Source organism: Vespula vulgaris, chromosome 14 (assembly GCF_905475345.1).
Source record: "Vespula vulgaris chromosome 14, iyVesVulg1.1, whole genome shotgun sequence".
NCBI lineage: Eukaryota > Metazoa > Arthropoda > Insecta > Hymenoptera > Vespidae > Vespula > Vespula vulgaris.
The window spans coordinates 4,255,938-4,279,000 of NC_066599.1; the positions used below are offsets into that span (position 1 = coordinate 4,255,938).

A 23,063-nucleotide genomic window follows, 5' to 3' on the forward strand; every position below is an offset into this window, starting at 1 on the left:
GATTGTAAATAAATTGTATATCTGTTGTACTTAATTTTATTTCATTGTTTTATTTAACTTATTTTTAACTCTGATCGAATATTTCCATTTTAAAAGAGATTTTATTTATGTAAATTATGAATAATAATTAAAAAGGAAGGGATGTGTCCAAAGGGTTGCATGTCACAAGGAGCTCGATGAAAATGTTGCTTACCAGTGCCATCTAGCAATCTGTTATATTTTTTACAAGTGCATAACCGGTTGCATATCCAAAGGGTTTGTAGTGAGCTTGTGTAAATGTTTGCCTACCGTCGGGGATTACAGTTCCAATTTTTGTTATTACAATTCAACCCTAGATGGCACTTAACACACAAACTATAGACATCAATGATCTATAAATATAGATCTTAAGCTAATAAATAAATTTAAAAATATATCGTGAGATAGATAGATAGAAAGAGAGAGAGAGAAAGATTGATCATGTTCTTACAATGTTAATAAACTTATTAACAGAAGTAAGCGATTAAACGAAAAAAAAAAAAAAAACATTAATTTCGCAACTTAAAATGATTAAAAAACGATTACAATGATCGAGTAATATATAGCAAAAGGAATGCAATTTTACTTCAGCGGTAAAAAGGTAACAAGTTAATAAAAACAAAGACAAGTAGTATATACACACAAAGTAACTTAAAAACGAAGCAAACACAAATAGATTGGTTTTTTATTTCTTTGTTTCTTTTTTTTTTGTTTTTCAACTAAACAAAAGAGAAATAGACGAGAACGACAATGTGACAGTAATTCTTCAGAATATATTTACAAGAGCAGTACAAAGAATAACTCGATATTACACGTATATTCATTACATAGACTAACAAGTAATAGGTAAGCAGGTGAACAGTTTAAATATTAATCGAGGCACGTGATAATAAGGCATTTCTACAGAGGATAGATACGATCGTACACACATAAGACAGAGAAATCCGTATCGCTGCTTTTCTCTTTCCTTTTTCTTTCTTCTCTTATCGTTATCTCATCTTTCATTCATCGATTTTCGATAAATTTTGAGATACCCGAAAATACATTTACGCGCGCGCATGTGCGTTTAAATGTGTGTATGTGTTTGTATATCTGTTCAAACATGTGTATATATATATATAAATATTATATATATATATATATTATGTATGTATGTGTGTATATATATTTATGTATATAATATATTTCTTTTTACGACGCGAGGGTGTCTCTAATCGAACGTACTAAAAGATGCATAATTATTCTCTTAGAGGTAAGTACGATTATCATTATTATTAGCGAGATATGTCTGTTCCGTGTTGTTTTCATTCACAACGATCGCTATCTTACATGTTTACAATCGCATAAGTTTACATATTAGTGGACGTCACAATGAAAAATCATGTCAGTGTTACACAGTGCAAACATATCGTGTGCCACACTGAATTAAATTACCAACGTTAATTGTTATTTCATTATTATTATTATTATTTATTATTTATTATTATTATTATTATTATTATTATTATTATTATTATTATTATTATTAATTTTTTTTTTATCTTGTTGCCTTTTACATCGTAAAGAGTGTGCATAAGACATGATATAATATATCGAGGTCCCTCTAAATTGTTTTTTTCCGAGTTTGTTTGCTATGTTTGCATGTATGTATGTATGTATGTATGTATGGATGTATATATGTATGCATTTATGAATGATCATCATATGTATGAGAAGGACGAATACTAATAATTAATAATATTTTTTCTGTCTGCTTTTCTTTTCTTTCCCCCTTCCTTCTCTTCCTTCTCACGAGAATGAAAAGGCGTAATTTCAACGTGTACGCGTAAAATGTTTGTTTGTATGTAAGAAGAAGATAGTCCTTATAAATCGAATCCATTTACTTTGACGTATAGACAACAGGTAAGTAGGTAAGTTACGTACATACATACGATTTCTGTGTGCGTGGCATATAAGAGAACAACTTTAATAATAATGATAATAATTAAAAAAAAAAAAAAAAAAAAAAAAAAACAAACAAGGAAGAATAAAGAATCGAGTTCGTTTGCATTAAAGAAATTTCAGTACGATCGATAGATCGAGATATTTTTAAATAGATGAATCGTGGAAGAGTAGGCCAAAAAAAAAAGAACTTGGATAACAAAACGATATAGTAACGAGGTAAAAAAAATAAAGAGAGAGAGAGAGAGAAGGTAGGAGTTAGAGGAGAGAAAAACTGTACGTGATTAGATGAAATTAATAAAAAATGTAAAGAGGGTATTTTTTCACGATCTCATCGATCATACTGTATGCGACCTTGTTAACGCAAACACCTACATATACGTGTATAAAGAAAATTTATGATAGTTATTCGAACGATAACAGAAAAGAACGATTATAAAAATTATATATATATATATATATGTATACTATGCGTTTTGTATATGCGTGTATAGAAAAATTGTGTTCTTTGTTTCTTATCACATGTACAATGGCTCTCGCAAAATTTATAATTAGACTTCATGACTTTTCAGTTCTCTCTCACTCGATTCGATGCTGTAATAAATCTTCGCAAAGCATTTGTGTTTTTGTTCGTAGATATTTTCTTTTTCTCTTTTTCTTTTTTTTTTTTTCTTCGTATCATCATTTCTCTTCTTTTCTTTTCTCTTCTCTTCTCTTCTCTTCTTTTCTTTTCTTTTCTTTTCTTTTCTTTTCTTTTCTCTTTTTTTTTTTTTTTATTTATTTTGTATTGTTTTTTATAGAAAAAGAAAAAAAAAAGAACAAGAAAAAGAAAAACATCGAGAGAGAAAAAGAAAAAAAGAATAAGAAAAAAAAAATTGATTGAGATTTAATGAAACGAGAAAGAAAATGAATGAGTTCCGTCTTTTCATTTCGTTAACATTGTTAACGTTGTTGCGTTGGAGAAAAGATTTTAATTTTTCATTGACTAACATAAAAATTAGCTCATTTCATTCGTTACACGTCATTGTACATAATATAGATCGATGTTGTGTGTAAATAATATATAATTATAATTATTATGATATTAATTTTATAATCACTCTTCATATGACCCTTTACGTCCGTCAGTATTTTTAAAATGTGCCCCTATAAATGCAGTCACTGCGGAAAGTGATAAACATGATTACTTTTCTTATAGTTATACCTCACGATATATATATATATATATATATATATATATATATATTTATATATAGAGATATAGATTATATATATAGATATATTTTTTTTTTATTTGTAACAGATAGAATTCTCTAGCATGAAAGAATTTCAATATCTCAATCATTTTTCTTTTTCGTCATAAACACGTTCAGCATTGGCCCCTTTTTTGAAACGATACTAGAGATTTTGCTGAAAATAAAAATAAATAATTAAATAATAAATAATATAAATCACGTGAAAAACAATTTTCATATAGTTTAATGAAAAAGTATGGCAAATAAAATTTATAATAAAAATTATCTTAAAAGGATATATTTCAAATGAATTTGATTTATCTTACTTTTTGATAAATAAGAAACGTTAGCTCGTGTTAGTCAGGTTTTGTGTTGGATGGAATAATGCTCAAATAAAATACTGCAAAAATATAAAAACCAAGTAAAATGTATTCTATGGGCAACATCATAGTAATTATATATCATTATGCTGATACACTGTAATATTAACCACAATGTGTGTGTATATGCGTGTGTTTATGTCTGTGTTAGGTGTATGCAACATTGTATGAATATATATATATATATATATATATATATATATATATATACACGTACATACATATAGATATATATGTACATATATATACGTATATGTGTGTTTAAAGTAACGTGTGTCTGTATGTGCGTGTATGTGTGATGTACAACATAGAAGTGTTATCAAATAATCATCATTTATCACTAACTCTGGTAATTATTATACTGACCGATAATAGGCAAATATACGGTAGTGTATGGTCATATGGATCAGTTTGAATAATACATAACGATAATCGGGTATGTCGAGCACCAAAGTGATACGTACAAACGAAGACCTATATTTAACTAATGCACTTTTTCCTTGCGTATGGTAAAATCAAATACGTATATATGTATGTATATATATATATAGATTGTGTGGCATTGACTGTGCACATAAAAGAATAATAAAATATTCTTTTTTCTTTTTTTTTCTTTTTTTTTTTTATAAATTTAGCATCACATAAAGTTGACCTTTTCGTAAAACATCTCTTACTTATTTTAACAACCTTGGCAAACGTTATAATTATTATTACAAACATAAACCAAGTCTTTGTGTGTCCTTAAACACTGCAAGAAATTTTCTTCTTCAAATTTATCATCTAAGATATACTACTTAAAACATAAAGTCGGTATTTTCCCTTAATTATTCAGTTACGATGGCACTATATGAATTACTTTCCTTTTCCTCGCAATTATTATCTAATTGAATGCACAACTATATAATATATATATATATATTGTATGTTATATTCCTATTACGTTATATATAATTAATATTATACATATATACCCACGTACAATTAATTTATGCACGATGTATGCGCGATGTATCTTGTTTTTTCTTTTTCTTTTTCTTTTTCTTTTTGTTATTTTTTTTTTTATAATACGTATGTGTCTGCACGTATACATATACAGGACTATTTAAAATTTTATACATTGTACAACGTAACTATGCTCTTCAAAATTAATAATAACAGTATACAATTACATAATTTTGGGAATCATTAAACAACCTTCTGTAAACGGTATCATACAAATGAGTATATTACTACACGATATAATATTTCAAGTATGTTAATAAAGATGTCATTTCGTTCGATTTTCTTCATCAGAGAGTGCATATTTAAAAACTAATTAATTACAAAGTCTCAGTACAGTGTTATTACGTGTGAATAAAAACTTTATGAAAGTTTTTCTTCCTTTTCCTTTCCCTTATCCTTTCTTCTTCTTCTTTTTCTCCTTTTCCTCTCCTTCTTATCATCTCTTACAATATATATATATATGTATATATATATATTTGTATACATATGAAAGAAAATTATATGTATGTAATATTTTTTCATAGTCTCAAAATGCACAGGCATGATAGTAACACTAACATGGGTGTGATAATCATTAACGTTTAAAAATGTGATGCTACTTGGCTTTACAGATATGTCCAGTAATTATAATCCTGTTATATTTCAACTTCGATATGTAATATGTACGTATACTTTTTAAATGGCAAATGTATATGTACACAGTACATAATTTTTCTTTTTGTTCCGCTGGGTGACAACATTTGTGGCTAGTACATATATATATACACACACACATATATATACACATATGCATATGCATATGTATGTATGTATGCATGTATATATATATATATAATATACATATGTATATATAATATATATATATATATATACATACATACATAAATACACACACACACACACACCATATCTTCTGATTTACACTACGTTGTTACAATGATCTGATACTTGTGCCGTGCATTGCAATTCGATTATTTGCGAACATTGCCTAGAAGCCTATTTTTGCGATGGCCTTTGCGAACAACATTTAAGTTGTATTCTTACAAGAAACATCTATATGTATCTGTTTCTATATATTTCATTTTTTATTATTTTCTTCTTTTTCTTTTTTTTCTTTTTAGTTTATGCATATCAGCTTTCCTCCTTTAACAGGATAGTCCTTTTTCATTCACAGCGATTCCAACAACTTTTAATAGTCTCTGAGTGTTTAACTATAATAATTATCATTATTATTTTTACGTATTGAATATTCGTTATAAACCTTGAAAGGCACAACATTATGACGACGACGTTAGACGTGATTAGAAAAAGAGTTCCTTTCAAAAATAACAAACAAGATAAAATATCGAATTTATTAGAATTTAATGAAAGAGAATTGGGTTTTCCTTCTATTTTCTTCTTGTTTCTTTTTTTCTCTTTTTTTTTTTTTTTTTTTTTTTTAATGTAACACGTAATACACTGCCCAATATAACAATATAATACATAATATATTCTTTTTTTATTTTTGCTTCTAATTAATCGATCAAACCGCATCGAGCAACAATTTCGTTCGACAAAAAAAAGAAAGAACAAAGACAATGAAGAAAAAAAAAAGAAGAAAAAAGAAGGAAAAGAAAAACAAAAAAAAGGAAAGAAAAGAAAAAATAGATAAAGAAAGAAAGAAAATAAATATAATAAAAATAAATCTAAATTGTTAGGAAAAAATAAATAAATGAAAAAAAGAAAAAAAATCTTTACAAGCATCTATTATATAATAACTCCTATTGTAAACAAACGTAAACAACAAAAAAGAGAGAGAAAAAAAACTTATCAAAGGTTCAAAACCCCTTTCTTAGAATTACAATCTAATTATAAGTGCGCGATCCAATATTTTGACAAAATATTAATATCTTACAGTCACCGGTTGTGCCCACCAAGAGGAATACATTTGTTTTTCCTTTTTTGCCTTTAATTACATCAACTTATATCTTTTGTTGATATATATATATATATATATATATCATATATATATATATGTATATATGTATATATATAACTTACATGTACTCCATATTAAAAATATACATTGAAACGTACATTACGTACATGTACTTAACGTACATTTAACAAGACGCTTATAGTTACATGCTTACTATGCATTTACTATATCGTATTTTTATGATAAAATAGATCCGATAGTACATTAATAAATCTTGCATATATATAAAGTACTGAGCATGCTTTTACATCACATTGTGATCATTTATATAAGTGTTGGTGTAAAAACTGGTAAATTACTTTCCATTAAGCTCATTATGCATGATAAAAATGTCAGAATGATAACGAGATGTATCGTACAATATATATATATAAGTATTTCTCTTTTAATTTCGAATTTAACGAGTAAAATTTTGTTCGAAATCTGTTGTTTCATATTTTGTTTACGGCTTCCTTTTTTTCTTTAATCAATCCGAAATGTTAACAATGATAATTAAACTAATTAATTTAAACTAAAACAATGCTGCTAGAGTTATACGCAGAATAAATATAATGATGACAAATTCACTGACCGAATTGCATTTTGAACTTGCGAATATTGAATTTTAATGAATGATCTTTTTTATTCTTCTTTTCTTACTTTATTCTCAAATAAAGAGTATAAAAATGTTTGTGCAAAAGAGAATAATTGAATTGTGCTGATTTCAGAATACTGCAATCTCACTTCGAATAATTAATAAATAGAAAATAGGAAAAAGAAAGTAATATATATAAAAGAAAAAAAGCAGTTTACAAGACATCTAGACCAGACACTTATCTTGCTCTTTCATTTTCTCTTTACATTGCAAGAATTTATGCCAGATATTTATACATATTTTCATGTGTGATATACTAATAAAATATCAATTAAATATAATAAATTTTTCGTGTGTGTCAATAGGAAAAGTTTAATAACTAGTGAAGACATATATATATATATTTTTTTTTCAATACATTAAATTTTACTTCTTCATTATGAAAAATAACAAGTTCTTTATACTTTTTTTTTTCTTTCGTTTGATAAAAAAGTGTGTTGGCTAAGAGATTGCACTTTGTGATCATTTTAAAAATTTGTGTGATTACGTTAGGAGAGACTATACGTATATATAGATTTTTCTTTATATTTCACATACCGATTGTTCGTACAGTCATCTGAAACATACCTAATATGCAGTGTAAAGAAACTGATCATATATATATATATTCAAGATTATATTATTTTTTTTATATAATCTCTTCATTTTGTTTTTTTTTCTACATAATAATAACAGGTTGCTTTCCCATGAAACCCTGCTTTATCCACCAATTTTTAACCGGTAGATTTAAAATCAGCTGATCATTCTCCTTACAGTTATCAGACCGTGTACATAATTTTTTATCTCTCTTTATCTCTCTAACACATAGCAACAATTAATATTGCACAGAACATTTCAGGAAAGCACCCTAACAGGAGGGCCACAAGTGGTGCCAGGCACTATTCATTCATAATATACCTGCATATTCCATTAATAGTTACAAATTATTTATCAAATACAACTTCTTGAGAGCAAGTCTCATCAGGATACATCTTGAAAAGAATAGAATCGAGACTGTTTCAATATTATTCGCAGTTATTTCTTTTACTTTTTTTCTTTTTTTAATTTAATTTTAGGAAGGAGAGAGACTACTTTATATATAATGCAACTGCAACCCTGTTACTTGACCACGAAGACTCTTAAAAACGATTAATCATAATTAATAAACGTTAAAGAGCCAACATCAAACTTTTTTGTTTACGATGTCTCTCTCATTGTATTAATAAGAACATCACAAAATGACAGTTTTACAAAGGCATACGCGAACCCTCCTTAACCTTCCCTTAGTGCATTTAGCTTTGGAAGATACTATTGTTTCAAACTCTCTCTCTCTCTCTCTCTCTCTCTCTCTCTCTCTCTCTCTCTCTCTCTCTCTCTCTCTCTCTCTCTCTCTCTCTCTCTTTCTCTCTCTCTCGTGTGTGTGTGTATGTGTGTATACACACACATATATATGTGTATATATATATGTATATATATCTACTAGGTATGTGTATATATATATATATATATATATATATATATATATATATATATATATATCTATGTATATAGACATACATACACATACATATACATACATGTATATATATATACACACACACATATATATACGTATATATATATATATATATATATATATATATATATATATATACACACATATATACATATATAATATCATACATACACACCACACACATACATATATATATATATAATTAAGTTTTCATCGTGTACTGTGTATCTCTTGTAACTCATATATTTTACTTTGGAGATGCTTTTAAACGTTTGCGACGATAATATTAAGATTACAATTTGTTAAGGTATATATATATATATTTTTTAATTTATTTATATATATATGCTTTTTGTTGTAGTTGTTGTTGTATTGTTATAAGTTTTCGATATGACATGTACCTGTGAGATAAGCTCTCATTGTGTGTGCTTGTTTTTTTTCCTTAATTTTTTTTTTAGGCTTTAAGGGTTGCAAGTTCCTACACTTTTTTCTTCTCATGATTTTCTTTTATATCAAATGTGCAAAATAGTTTGTGGAAAACGTATATAACACGTATATATATATACATATATATATGTGTGTGTGTATATATATATATATGCACGTCTATGTGTCTATATTCTTTTTATCGATCAACACTATATATAATAATATGTCTATTAACTATCTATATCATATTACGGCGTGTAATTCTTTCTCAATATATTAATTTCGAATCTTGTTCTATAGAGAATATCATGAATATTTTGAGTACAGTAGCCGACTCGCACATTAGCAGGCATAGACCGTTAACTAATTCACTTACAAGATCAACAATTCATTTATCCTTAAAGAGTATGTGAATAAAAGCAATAATTAAAAAAGGAAGGAAAAAAAAACGAAAAAAAGAAAAAAGTGTGTGTGTGTGTATCTGTGTATGTATGTATGTTTGGGTGTGTGTGTGTGTGTGTTTGTGTATGTGGTATATATATATATATACTTCTCGTTTTGTGATAATTATTATACATTGAATTTCATGCAATGTATATTTGTGCTCTTTCTCTTTTTCTTTCTGTATATATATATATGTATATATATTGAACGGATTGTATCTTATTAGTGACATAAGTACTCATGAGAATATGAAACAATTGCATATAAGAATATTACAGCCATAATAAATATGTGCAAAAAACAGACATATTCGTGTAATAATGTGTATATACTGTCGTAACATGATCATAAAATGTATCTAATGAACGGGTTATAAAAAGTATATCTTTTTAATCTGAACAGAGATAGACAATCCTGTGCTAAAACGAATTGATTATAGAGCGCCTCTTCGCACAATTCGAATATTAGTTTAAGTGACTAGATTAATTCTTCGTACATATCGGACCGATTTATACAGATCGACTTGAGTAGACACATATGATAAAAATTACTGATTGTTCGTATTTTATATATATATATATATATATATATATATATATATATATATATATATATTCTGTGGAATCTAAATCAACGGGATATGCTGCTGACCGACTACTATACCACACAAAACAACAACGAATTGCAATGGTAAAATCCAACTTTGACAACCCTTACTACATATACACATCATTTCCCGATCATCCGCCATTCGTCCAATATTTCATTAGAATATTGGTAAACTTTCAAATTTCATAATTAGATATTGTGTGTGTGTATGTGTGTGTGTTTGTATGTGTGTATGTATGCGTGTGTGTATGTGTGTTTATCTAACATACAGTGATTTCCTTTTTCTTCAAAAGGAGTTTCTCATACAAGAGAGATGACAATGCGCGCCATGTCAGAGACATGTATCGCACGTCTTTTTTAAAACCATCATGAAATTTTTATGACATATATACAAACAACACTTCATATTATATACATGAAAATATATTTATATATATATATATATGTATGTATGTATGTATCCATCATATGTATATACATAGAATATATATATATATATATAAAGTTTTAACATTATGGCACCGTATTTCTTTTTTTTTCTCTCCTCAAATAAATGTATTCTGTGTATAGTTTGAAAATATAAACAGATATTCTTTCTTAATTTTTTTTTCTCTCTTTCCTTTCCTTTCCTTTTCTTTTCTTTCCTTTCCTTTCCTTTCCATTCCCTTGTTTTTTAATCCACTCTCTTGGCTATGGCCAACAATGTACCATCCATAACCACTTAAAGTGAAGAAGTATATTATGTCTCAAGGACGTTTAAAATGAGTTTGTAATATATACTGGAACTCACAAGCACTATATGCCGTTGTACGTCGAGGTATGAAACAACTGGGTGCAACAATTCGATTGACATTAAGTCGCCCATCCTTCCGTAATCCTGGACCGTTTCATAAGCGGTCCATTTTCATAATCTGAACTATTTCCTCCGTTAGCAGCACTAGCAGCATGACTCGTCGTTCTTATATCACCAACCGTCCCACTACCTGGGGATGGTAAATTTGTTGGAGTTATACTACCCGAGTGGGATGGAGGTGGATTACTGCTCGGTCTGTTTGATACTAAGTTTAATGTCTGAGGACCGCCATGAGGTACATGATGTGGAGGTGGTGCACCGGTACTAGACGAAGGACCGACATTCAAGTTTGTATGATGCAAATTACTGGCATTACTTGGTCCTCCACTCGAACCACTGTTACCTCCGTGTGGATCTCGGGGTGGACTTATCGGTTCACTTTTTATTTTCACTGGTAAAGGCGACGTCGATGGCGGAGGAGTGCTGCTCGAAACAGCTAAATGAGGAAGACCGCTGTAATCGAAAATATGTTTTAGTTTTAACCCGAACTCTAATATCCTTATGATTCGTTTCTGTTCTCTTCTGTGTATTTTTTTTTTTTAATTTTTCTTTTCTTTTCCATTTTTTTGTTTTTTTTTGTTTTTTTTTGTTTTTTTATTTGGGAGTAAGCGTACCCTTATGTTCGTTGGTTAAACGGTTAAATAAAGTAACAAGTTTGTTATAATTTCGACAAGACGTACCGTCGTCTCGTTCTTCTTTTTAATTCGTGACTATACTTCATAAGCTGATTAAAAAGCATATGGGGCTATGCATCGAATGAATGATTAATTAACTTATACGATACGAGTTGTATAGTACATGCGTATTAGTAAATGGTACGAATAGATCGTTGTTGGAAAAAATGGCATGCCGAAAACCATTATCGAGAAAAAAAACTATAGAATTCCAGTAGAATTTGAATTGGAAATAAATAACAATAATAATAATAATAATAAAAATAATAATAATAATAATAATAATAATAATAATAATATCACGTGTAAGTTATAAATTTTGTACGATAAAAAATATCTCCTTGAAAATTTTGGAACTTAGTGAGAGAATTCATTTCATTTATTAAATTTATACCCATCTGGATAAAAAATAGTTTTTTTTCATAAGTATAATTATGAAATATGATTTACCTGATGCTGGACATGGTGGCCGAATACATTGATAAGTCATCAACGTACCTCTGATGAGACCATGCAAGACTTCCTAGATCTGAGGAATAGTCCGTTGGACCAAAACTGGAATACCCAGCTGGTACCGAAGGTGTCTGTAATGCTACTACCGGTGTGTTCAATGCAGATTGCGTGTGACCGCTCTGTAAATCCAAAAAATGCCAAATATTATCATACATTAAACGAGTAAAAGAGATAAACGAACAAACAAACAAAAAATAATAAAACTATTTAAATTCTTGAATGCACGCAATTTTATTCATTTTATCTTTATTTATTTACCAGTTAGTATATATATTAAATATATATATTAAAAAAAAACAAATAAATAATATATATATAACAATATATATTATTAATAAATAATGATATATATAAACATAAAATAAATAATAAATATATATATTAAAAAAAAATAAATAAAAATTAAGAATGTTGTAACAATAAATTGTATATGAAAGGGTTATAAAATATTATTGCCAGTATTAAATGATCATACATATTAGCCAATACACTCACGTCGTAATTGGTGTCTTCAGAAAGTGGTTGTGTGAGAGGTGTCGGTATAACTACTCGAAGGTTGGCTCTGTGAGGATGTGGTGGTGGTGGAGGTGGTGGTGGTTGTGGCGAATGCCTTGATGGATTACTGCCTTTATTCGCGCTACCTCCACCAACTCCAAGTGCTGGTGAAGGTCCTGGACTAGGTGATCCGCCTAACGGGGAAGCTGATGGAGGATAGCCATTACTCATTTCTAACATTCCTCCTGGTGGATAAACTGTAAACAGGCAAATATTAACGTTTCAGATGGTTACATTTGTTTGTTTCGATTTCTTCTTTTTTCTTCCTTTTTCTTTTACATTTTTTCTTTTATTTTTTTTTATTTTTTTTTTTTTATTAATTCGAATATTACCTGAATCTGTTTCAGACGATGAAGGTCTGGGAGAAATGCTTGTATGTGCCATCTGAGGACTAGATCCAAGAAGAGATTCACCATAACTATTCACCGGCACAGTTACAGGTAATGTGTAATTAGACTGTCCCATCCCCTGTAATCAAACATTATACTTGTAATTCACTTTCTGCTGGATCATGGGAAGTTCGTAGAAATCACTAGAGCTAGTCCGGTTTCCACTCGAACCTTATAAATTCTGCAAATGAAATATGAAATATGATAAGGAACGGAGATAGTTGATACGATCGTATGAAAAAAGAAAAAAAGAAAAAAAAAAAGAAAAAAAAAGAAAAAGTAAATAAAAGTTTCGATATTCCATTAGGTTGATTCATAAATAAATACCGTTAAGAGCTAAGAACTAATTAGAATAAAATGGATATTACTTAATTATGCATCAATCCAATATAAATACGATTCTATTTTATAATTGGAATTCCTAATTGTATCATTTTGCATTGTATTAGATTGATCGTACATTATTTATTGAATTTTTTAATTGGAAATTTCGATATTATAAAACAATGTCATTGTATGAACAATATTACAGAGTATACTACAGTATACTGTATTTACCATAGTAAAATATAGTATACAAAATATTAGTGTCGTTTATTTGAAGAGATACGTAGTATACAAAATTCCAAAATTGCAAATTATACTTATTTACCGTGTTAAACAAAAATATTGTTAATACTCATATTGGATTGGTCATATTTACTTGGACGTAAAAAAACTTACGAGTTATTTATCAGTCAACCCAATACTACCAATTCTAACAAACGAATAAAAAGAAAAAAAAATAGAAAACAAACAAATAAAAAAGAAACAAACAAAAAAAGATGAAGAACGTTTCGAAAGTAGAAAGAAATAGCATTTGCATGTGACTCGATTATGTACGGCGATCACGTACCCTGGTGCCATTATGCTGGTGCCTCTGCATCATCATCTGAAATTCTTCGTCGATCTTGGTGTATTTCGCCTCGGTACGCGGGGTAAGATTGTACTCGATCGCGTCGGGTTCCGGACTCTCCGGAGACATGGCACCCTTATGTTCCTTCTTGTTGAGCGCCTGCAAGTGTCAGCAGACAGGTTCACGTGACCACACCGCCCGAGGGCACTCAACCTTCACATGCACGTTAATTTAACACCAACACACACGCGCGCGCTTATCCTAAGCGCTTAGAGGAAACGTTCGACCTCGCGACGCGTGTATTCGCAGGTGCAAATTATAGGCGTGCAGCGAACAAAAAAAAAAAGAAAAAGAAAAAAAGAATCGAAAAAAAGAAAAAAAGAAGAAAATTCAAGATAAACTCTACGCAATTCTATGAATGAACGTCCTCCCTTATCCTTCGTGTACGAATTGCAAAAGGAAATGAGGATTATAAAATGATAAAGAATTATTAATTCCAATCGATATTTTTGTCTTAATTAATATTACGCAATTGTTTGGATGGAATTATAAACAATTTGATTTTATTTTAAATTATGTTTCTTTCCTTTCCTTTTCTTTTTTTTTTCATTTTATTCTTTAACGAATGTATAATTATATAGATCTTTCTATTTATATATTGATTTTTCTAATATATATATATATTTATAAACTATAGTTAAATTTTATTCAAAAACATTTTTTTCTTTTCAAATAAACTCTACAATTCTTGTTACAAATGAAACAAAAAAAAATTTGAAAAAATAAAACATTCTTTTTCCTAATTTATTATATTATTATGTTCATACTAATAAGATTGCTCTTTCGAAATTTACTTCCTTTTACTTTTCTTTAATAAATCATTTGTGAGAAACGGCCTTGCGAATACCATGACCTACATCGAATAATTTCCAACATTTCAGAGATTTCTCATCGCAGCAGCACATTTCGATGTGTGTGTTTATGTGTTCACGTGTGATAATTAATTATATCCTATTCTTATTTACATCATTAACAATGTCGCGTATATGTTGACATAAGATCGCCACCACGTGTTTCTCGTTTGATCGCTAAAATCGTTTGGTTTCACTTAAACAGCGAGAGAGAGAGCGAGAGAGAGAGAAAGAGAGAGAGAGAGAGAGAGAGAGAGAGAGAGAAATAGAAATAGAGAAAATTAGTGGTATAGTATTGTGTATATTTGTCATATAATTAATCGTCGTTCATCTCTCTCTCTCTCTCTCTCTCTCTCTCTCTCTCTCTCTCTCTCTCTCTCTCTCTCTTTTTTCTTTTCTTTCCTTTCCTTTTTTTTTTTTTTAATAAAATCAACGAAAGACGGAGAAACACGTTCTCGCTTCTAAACAGACATCGATCCTACTTCGAGTAAAACCTGTTCCGACTTTATGATCGATTCCGATCCGCTTCGAGGAAGACGTTTTGTAAGAGAGTGCACTTCCAAGCGGGCCTTGGCATTACCTTTCGCAAGAGGAATTTAACGATCCCACCGTGTGTCTGCTAACTCTTTTAAACATTCACGTCTACCATCTCAATTCGATGCATCTCTATCTATCTATCTATATATCTATTTATCTACCTATCTATCTATCTATCTATCTATCTATCTATCTATCTATCTATCTATCTATCTATCTATCTCTCTCTTTTTCTCTTTCTCTCTTGAATTTTACGCGCCCATCATTTTATTTCTGTTTGCCTGAACTCTTTTTCTTTTATTCCATTTTCTTTTATTTTGTTTTATTTTATTTTATTTTGTTATTTGTTTTAATTAATGAATTTTATGTTATGTTAGATATGTTATGTTATTTTAACTGTATAGGAGTACATACTGATCATTAAGAAATGACATTTTTTTTTGTATTATGACGTCATATATTTGTGCAATAATACAAAAAATTGCCATATCTTCGTGACGAGTATACTCTTCGAACAGATTTAATAGGTTAATATCGTAATGAAGATAATTTATTTATTTATATATATATATATATATATATATATATATATATATTTTGCTTTTTCTTTACTTTTATACTACATTTTATTTATATAGTATCGTTTTTATTTATAAAATTTATTATGCCTTTTCATTTATTTATAGCTTAAGATTCATTGTTTTGTTTTCTTTTTATATTCGTTTATTTCCTGGATTTCAAATAAACAAATTTATTTCAATAGTAATCATTTTATTTATATTCTATTACTTTGTTTACACGTCTCCGATTTGTTTTTCCGATTTGTTATACATTATTTTTGTTTATTATTATTATTATTTTCTTTTGTTATAATTAATGAATATTTTATGCATTAATATTATTTGCATGTCTACGTTGGACATTATCACAAACATAAATATATATATATATATATATATATATATATATATATATATATATATTTATCTATCTCTCTCTTTTCACGTTGAATTTATACGAATTAATTATATTCGAAGCACGAAGATCAACACGTCGAGTACAACACGCAGCATACGAAATTAACGAAATTTCATTCGAACGAATTATTCGAATACTTGATACATTCATCTGTATACCTCTCAATTCTCGATTAATTCTCGAATATATGATTTCTCATTCGAAATGAGAAAAATTAAATTCGTCATATATTCACCCGAATGATCTATGATAATTTTCTTGCGAAATTATTAAAGGTTAGCGTACGATAAAAATGAATAAAAATTATAATAGATAACGAAGATTTATATAATTAAATACTTATCAGACTGTTCTATAAATTCGATATAAAAAACATTTAAGCAGATTTAATTATCAAAGAAAATGATCCTAGATCTCAAATTTCATATTTTCATCGCTATGTATGAACAAAATTTATTTTTAAAATATCTATCATCTAATTTCGTTATACAAGGTGGACTCTTTAATACGGATAACACCTACACACATTTGTTTACCGGAAAAAAAGAAAAAAAAAAAAAAAAAAAAAATTGTAGATTTTTAATCTCTTTTTTTTTAGTCGTTAAATATGAACAAAATTTATTTTTAAAAGTCAATTCTTTAAAATATCTGTCATTTAATTATGTTATACAAGATCGATTCATTAATATGGATAACACCTACGTACATTCATTTATCGAAGAAAAGAATCGTAAATTTTTAATTTTTTTTTTCTTTTAGTCGTTGAATACGAACGAAATTTATTTTTAAATGCTAATTTTTTTTTTTTAATGTCTCTTATTTAATTTTGTTATATAATGTGCACTCCATTAATGGATAATATATAATTATCAAATATAAGAATTGTAGATTTTTAATTTCATCATTCTTTTTTTTCTTTCTTTTTTTTTTTTTTTTTTTTAAATTAATCACTCATTTATGAATAAGAAAAGACATTCGATTGAAATGTCATAATATAGGACCTAATATATCGCTATAGAACTATTCCTACAAAGTGCAGCGGATAAATCGACTCACCTCGATGATATTCTTGTTGGTGAGGGACTCGTGGGGTTCGTTGTACTCGGTGTACTTGAGGAGAACCTTGTCCATGTCGGTGCTCGCATACTGGTACAGCTTGTTGCTCGAACTAAAGATAATCAGCGCAATCTCGCAATCGCATAGTACCGACAATTCGTACGCCTTCTTCATTACCCCGAATTTCCTCTTGTTAAAGGTCACCTAGTGTGCAAACAGAGAAATCATTTATGGCGAACGTTTTACTCTTCCCATTGGTCAAATTAAATCAAATCTATTTCAAATGTAATCACGATATTATTTAATTCATTTAAATATAATACGAATCCAATTTACTATCTTTTTTTCTTCCTTCCTTTCTTTCTTTTCTTTTTTTTCAATGAAAAAAATGTAATCTTTTGATACAATGATTACAGGGAGGCGAAGTAAGTCACGAGTTTTTTTCGATGATTTAATAAATTTTTTTTTAATTTTCTTCCAAAATAATTGTCTAATATTCTCTCTCAATGTAACTTTATAATCAGGAAAAAAAGAACAGCCTAAGAATTTCTTGAAAAGGTAATAGATACTTGATTCGTAAAATCATGTAGAAACTTTTGGTCAACCCTGTATTTCGATATTACATTTCATATATTTATGTAAATATTCTATACGTTCATTTCTATAAAAAATGAATAGAGAGGAAAAATCAATCTCTGCTTGGCAAATTTGAATTAATTTCAATTAAACCTTTATTAAACATTCATTTGAATTTAATTAATTTCTTCTGACTCGTTTTTAACTGAACTTAACTTCGATTTAATTTCTTTTTTCGAAATTTGAATAAAAAAATGAAATTAGTATCGCGTTAAAATAAAAAAAAAAAAGAAATGAAATAAAATGAAATGATAGAAAATAAAGAAAAAAAAAAGGAAAAGAAAGGGGGGGGGATAAAAAATGAAATAAATCTCAGTTAGAATAGAAATCAAGAGAAAAAGAGATTGGGAAAGGAATATGAAGAGAAATACGATTGAAATGATGGAAATATCGATTTTCCATTAATCATTCTTCGCAAATACCTGACGGTTCCGTTCGTCCGTGATGCGCGAGATCTGAATCTTCTTCCGACCCATTGTTGCACGATGTCGTCGAGAAGAAAGAGTTTCTCAGAACCACTGGATGGAATATTAAAAACGCTGAAACGAAAGAAGAAAAAGAAGAGTTAGTCGTTACCACTTATAATTTTTATAGAATTTATAAATCATAATTTATTAACAAGAGTGAACAATATATATATATATATGTATGTATGTATGTATGTATGTAAAAGAGAAGAAGGAAAAAGCAAAAAATTCTCGTCAACGAGAAAGAGAGAGAGAGAGAAAGAGAGAGAGAGACAAACAGACGGAAAATACGATTCACTTTGAAAATGCAAAGCGTACACGACAGAACTAGACCGGCACTTTAAATTCTAACGTTGAATAGAAGGAGCTTTTGCATATGTCTCGCTTTTACGTATCGATTCGATATTCTCTATGTGTGTGCATGCATACAAGGCAACGCGACTAGTTTACAAAAGTTCAGTAGCACTTTTGAACAAAAGGCAGAGTATGATCATTCGATTCGGTGGAAAAAAAAAAGAAAGAAAAAAAAGAGAAAGAAAAAAAAGAGAAAGAAAAAAAAAGAGACAAAAAGAAAGAAAGAAAGAAAGAAAGAAAAAAAAAAGTTGCCGTCCTCTCTGAAATAAAAGTGTAGGAGCGACTATAAGAAAGAAAAGGGATAAAAAAGATAGAGAAAGGGAAAGAAAGAGAAAGAGAAAGAGAGAGAGAGAGAGAGAGAGAGAAAACGCGAAAGAAAAAAAAATCAATTATAATATTTATTAATTTCATAAACGTCAGAGCGTATACATGGCTCCTCTTTATAATCGGCCATGTCGATTAATAGTATACTCTACGATGAGAAAAGGGAGAGATGAATTAATGAATGCGTTGGGATTGTTGTTGCATGACCTTGAGATAATATTCAAGAATATAAATGTAAGAGAATAGATGGAGAGTCGAGTAGTGTGTCGTTGAGAACGCATAATGATTCCCTGCGTCGTGTCGTTTTATAATCGCCGTATTAGAAAGAAAAAGGAATATAAAATCGACAAGGAGAAAATAAAAAAATAAATAAAAACAAAATAAAATAGCGGAGGACAAGGAAAGAACAACATAGTTGTTCTATCATGTCAGTGGCAAGAAAATTGCAACTGTGTTATCTACGCGATATAGAAAATGTTAATGCCTACGTATGTGTATTAGCAAGTATCATTGTAAAAGAGAGAGAGACAGACAGAGAGAGAGAGAGAGAGAGAGAGAGAGGAGAGAGAGAGAGAGAGGGAGAGGGAGGGAGGAAGAAAGAAAAAGATAGAGAACGTTTCCTTTTCTAAGATAGAAAGAGAATGCTTAAAACGGCAGACTTCTACTACTACTAGACAAGCAAAACTTGTTATGCTAATCGCGATAATTCATGCGTGTTATTTTAATCATTTCGCCTTTGTAGCTAAGCAATCAGTTTCAATTTAGTGGACTTCTTTTCTTTTTTTATTTTTATTTTCTTTCTTTTTTTCTCTCTATCTCTTTCTTCCTTTCTTTCTTTTCTCTCTCTCTCTTTCTTTTTTTTTTTTTTTTTTTTTTAATCTAATTTCATCCTAATCCTTCATCGATGGAAATTCGTGAAAACGATATCCTTTCTTTCTTCTTTTTTTCATTTACTTTTTCCTTCCTATCTTTTCTTTTCTCTTTTTTTTCCTGCGAATTTCTCATACCATTGTAACAAGTCCGAACGATTAATCAAACAGTCCTTTACGTTCGATCTTAGAATTAGATCGGTGAGGAATGCTAGAATAGGTAGAAAATGTAATTATGTCTTTCGAAATGAATGGAACAATCCACAAACCAACCACCAGTAGCCGTTATCTCTTTGGAGTAAAATGTATCAACTCCTCATTGACATATCAACGTGAAAATGTTAAAGGCTATCTTTTTTCCCTTACCAACGAACCGTTCTATCGTTCATTTGTACATTGTTCCTGTTGAATCATATTCAGAATAAGTACTCTCTCCTTCGTTGGATAATATAAACGGTTATCGCAGTTTATTAAAATTTAATATTTATTGTTCTAAAGAAAAAGGAGAGAGAAAGAAAGAGAGAGAGAGAGAGAGAGAGAGAGAGAGAGAGAGAGAGAGAGAGAGAGAGAGAGAGAGAGAGAGAGAGAGAGAGAGAATGTCATCAATTCAACCATCAGCTTTTCTTCCTTCGTTTTTCTTAGAAACGAAAGACAACTAATCGACTCCTTTGTCTCGACTAAAAATTAAGATACAAACATCTCGTAAACCCAACCAACTAACCAACCGACCAACAGAATTACGTAATCTTTTTCTCTTAATTACAAACAGCATCATATGGCCGAACAAGAGTAAACATACAGAACGATGGACGTCGGTGATGTCAGATCGAAGAATGAACAAAATAACGTCTCTCTCTCTCTCTCTCTCTCTCTCTCTCTCTCTCTCTCTCTCTTGCGGGTATGAAAGTAGAGATAGTGATAATTGATCGGACCCATAAATGTAATCAAGCCCCTAATACACGAACCTCGATAAATACTCCCCAAAAAAGAATATTTTTCTTTTAGGAAAATATAATTTTTTTCTTTTCTCCTATCCTTCTATCATATTCATTCATTTATTCATCCATTCATCTATCTATCTATCTATCTATTTATCTATCGTGATAAGAAAAATTCCTCGTACAAACGTAGAATAATTAAGTTGTATAGTTTATTGTATTCTTCGAAACATATAGGCTGTACCGGAAGTGGTTTCTGGTCTTGTTATAATTTCGCTAAACAAAACCAGTCTAAGAACAGATATAAAAAAAAAGTAGGAGTTTCAAAAAAGAGTAATTGATTTTTAAAATCGTCTAGGAACTTTTGGCCCGCCTTATATGACGCGATGGGTATCATTAAAAGTTGAAAGAAGAAAAAAAATGAGTGGGAGAGAGAATGAGAGAGAGAGAGAGAGAGAGAGAGAGAGAGAGAGAGATTTATATTTTAAAGTTTATAACTCCGATAGAGTAGCAACCAGTTTCGATGGCTAAATCTCGTACCACGTTGGCTTATGTAAACAGTAGGAAAATCGTTCTACCGTCATACAATGTTACTCTTGGAAGTGAGCCCATGCCAATCAATTTTTGCGATCGTCCTGGCTCGTTCCAACCTTTTCAAATAAAACAAAGTTTAGTTTTTCTTTCTTTTAATTTTTTTGTCAGTATTTTTCTATTCGCTTTTTTTCATTCTTCTCTTTTTTTCGTCGATATCTCGAAATTCATTACTATAAAGAAAGTTTGATTTGAAGTCGAGTTTATCGTGGAATTGAATAGAAATAAAAAAATAAAAAAGAAAAAAAAAAGAAAAAAAAAGAAAAAGAAATTGGTAGGCTCTTCGTTTACTGTCCCTCTCTTTCTCTCTATTTCTTCAGGTCCCTATGTAACACTACTTAGTTCCAAAGAGAATTCTCTAGTGGCGTACACGTTCCTGTATCGAAACTATCGATCAAGAACGGCTTCGGCGTCACGTGGGAAGAATTCAGCATGGGGCAAAGCGCGTTCTATGATGTAGAAGGTATATTCTAGCGGAGGAAAGGGTGAGACAAATTATTACACTTCACCGTCATTACTATGCCCTAAATGCGTAATACACGGTTCACGGTATATAGGAAAAGACCTTTTCCTACGGCACATAAACGCCACCATAAAGGCGATCCTTGCGGGTCTTCGTCGTGATAACGGTTAGTTTCTTCAAAGAACGAGACACCCCAAACGATCGACTCCGAAAAGTCAACCTGTGGAACCTAACACATTTTTTCTTTTTTCCTTTTTTATTTCCACTTTATACCTCGATCGTCGATAAAGATTTAAGGTGAACTAAGAGTTCATATTTATCATTTTATATACCTATCGTATTTCGTCATTTTATATAGGAACATTTTCCTAGAGGCCGAAATTTCTTTCTTTCTTTCTTTTTTTTCTTTTCTTTTCTTTTCTTTTTCATGAAAATTCGTTTTGAATTATATACGGTTAACTATAAACCATAAATTATATACGATTGAAATTCGTTTGAAATTATTATTATTAATAAGATCAATATCATCTTTTTTTCGAACGTTCGATATTTCGAAAGTAGAGAGAAAGAAGAGGGAAATTAACGAAAAAAAAAGGGAAGAAAAAATGTTGGAATTATCAATCGCATCGAGATAGATCTTATCTTTATAAACGACGTTCCATATCATCAACGTCGTCGTTCGTTTCGCAAATTCCTTTTGATTGAATACATTTTCCGCAAGTTAGCCCTCGCTTACGTATCGCAAAGTTGTCATGCCGGTTAAACAAAGGGTGCGCGTTCGAGCATCGCGTTAGCAGGTTGTTACAAACAAGGTTTACCTTAACTTCGTATCTCTCCCTTCTTTCATGCTCCCTTTTATCGCGCGAGCCGTGCGAAGACGTAGAAAAAAAAAATA

The 23,063-nt window shown here is 29.5% G+C and overlaps 1 protein-coding gene across 12 annotated transcripts in view; it reads right to left on the minus strand.

The window, feature by feature from the left end:
- Positions 1–771: 771 nt before the first annotated feature.
- The window catches only part of LOC127068990 (myocyte-specific enhancer factor 2), a 65,374-nt gene continuing 43,082 nt past the window's right edge, over positions 772–23,063 (minus strand). For 6 of the 12 annotated variants that reach the window (XM_051005523.1, XM_051005525.1, XM_051005526.1 and 3 more), the window contains 7 exons: positions 18,585–18,701; positions 17,527–17,730; positions 14,045–14,203; positions 13,093–13,228; positions 12,701–12,957; positions 12,143–12,324; positions 772–11,471 (listed from right to left, as the gene is read on the minus strand). In XM_051005523.1, the coding sequence (XP_050861480.1) occupies positions 11,018–11,471; positions 12,143–12,324; positions 12,701–12,957; positions 13,093–13,228; positions 14,045–14,203; positions 17,527–17,730; positions 18,585–18,638 (1,446 nt within the window). In that variant the 5' untranslated portion in view covers positions 18,639–18,701 and the 3' untranslated portion in view covers positions 772–11,017. The remainder of the gene's footprint in view (positions 11,472–12,142; positions 12,325–12,700; positions 12,958–13,092; positions 13,229–14,044; positions 14,204–17,526; positions 17,731–18,584; positions 18,702–23,063) is intronic. The other 6 variants (XR_007783268.1, XR_007783266.1, XR_007783267.1 and 3 more) reach the window with 6 other exon arrangements.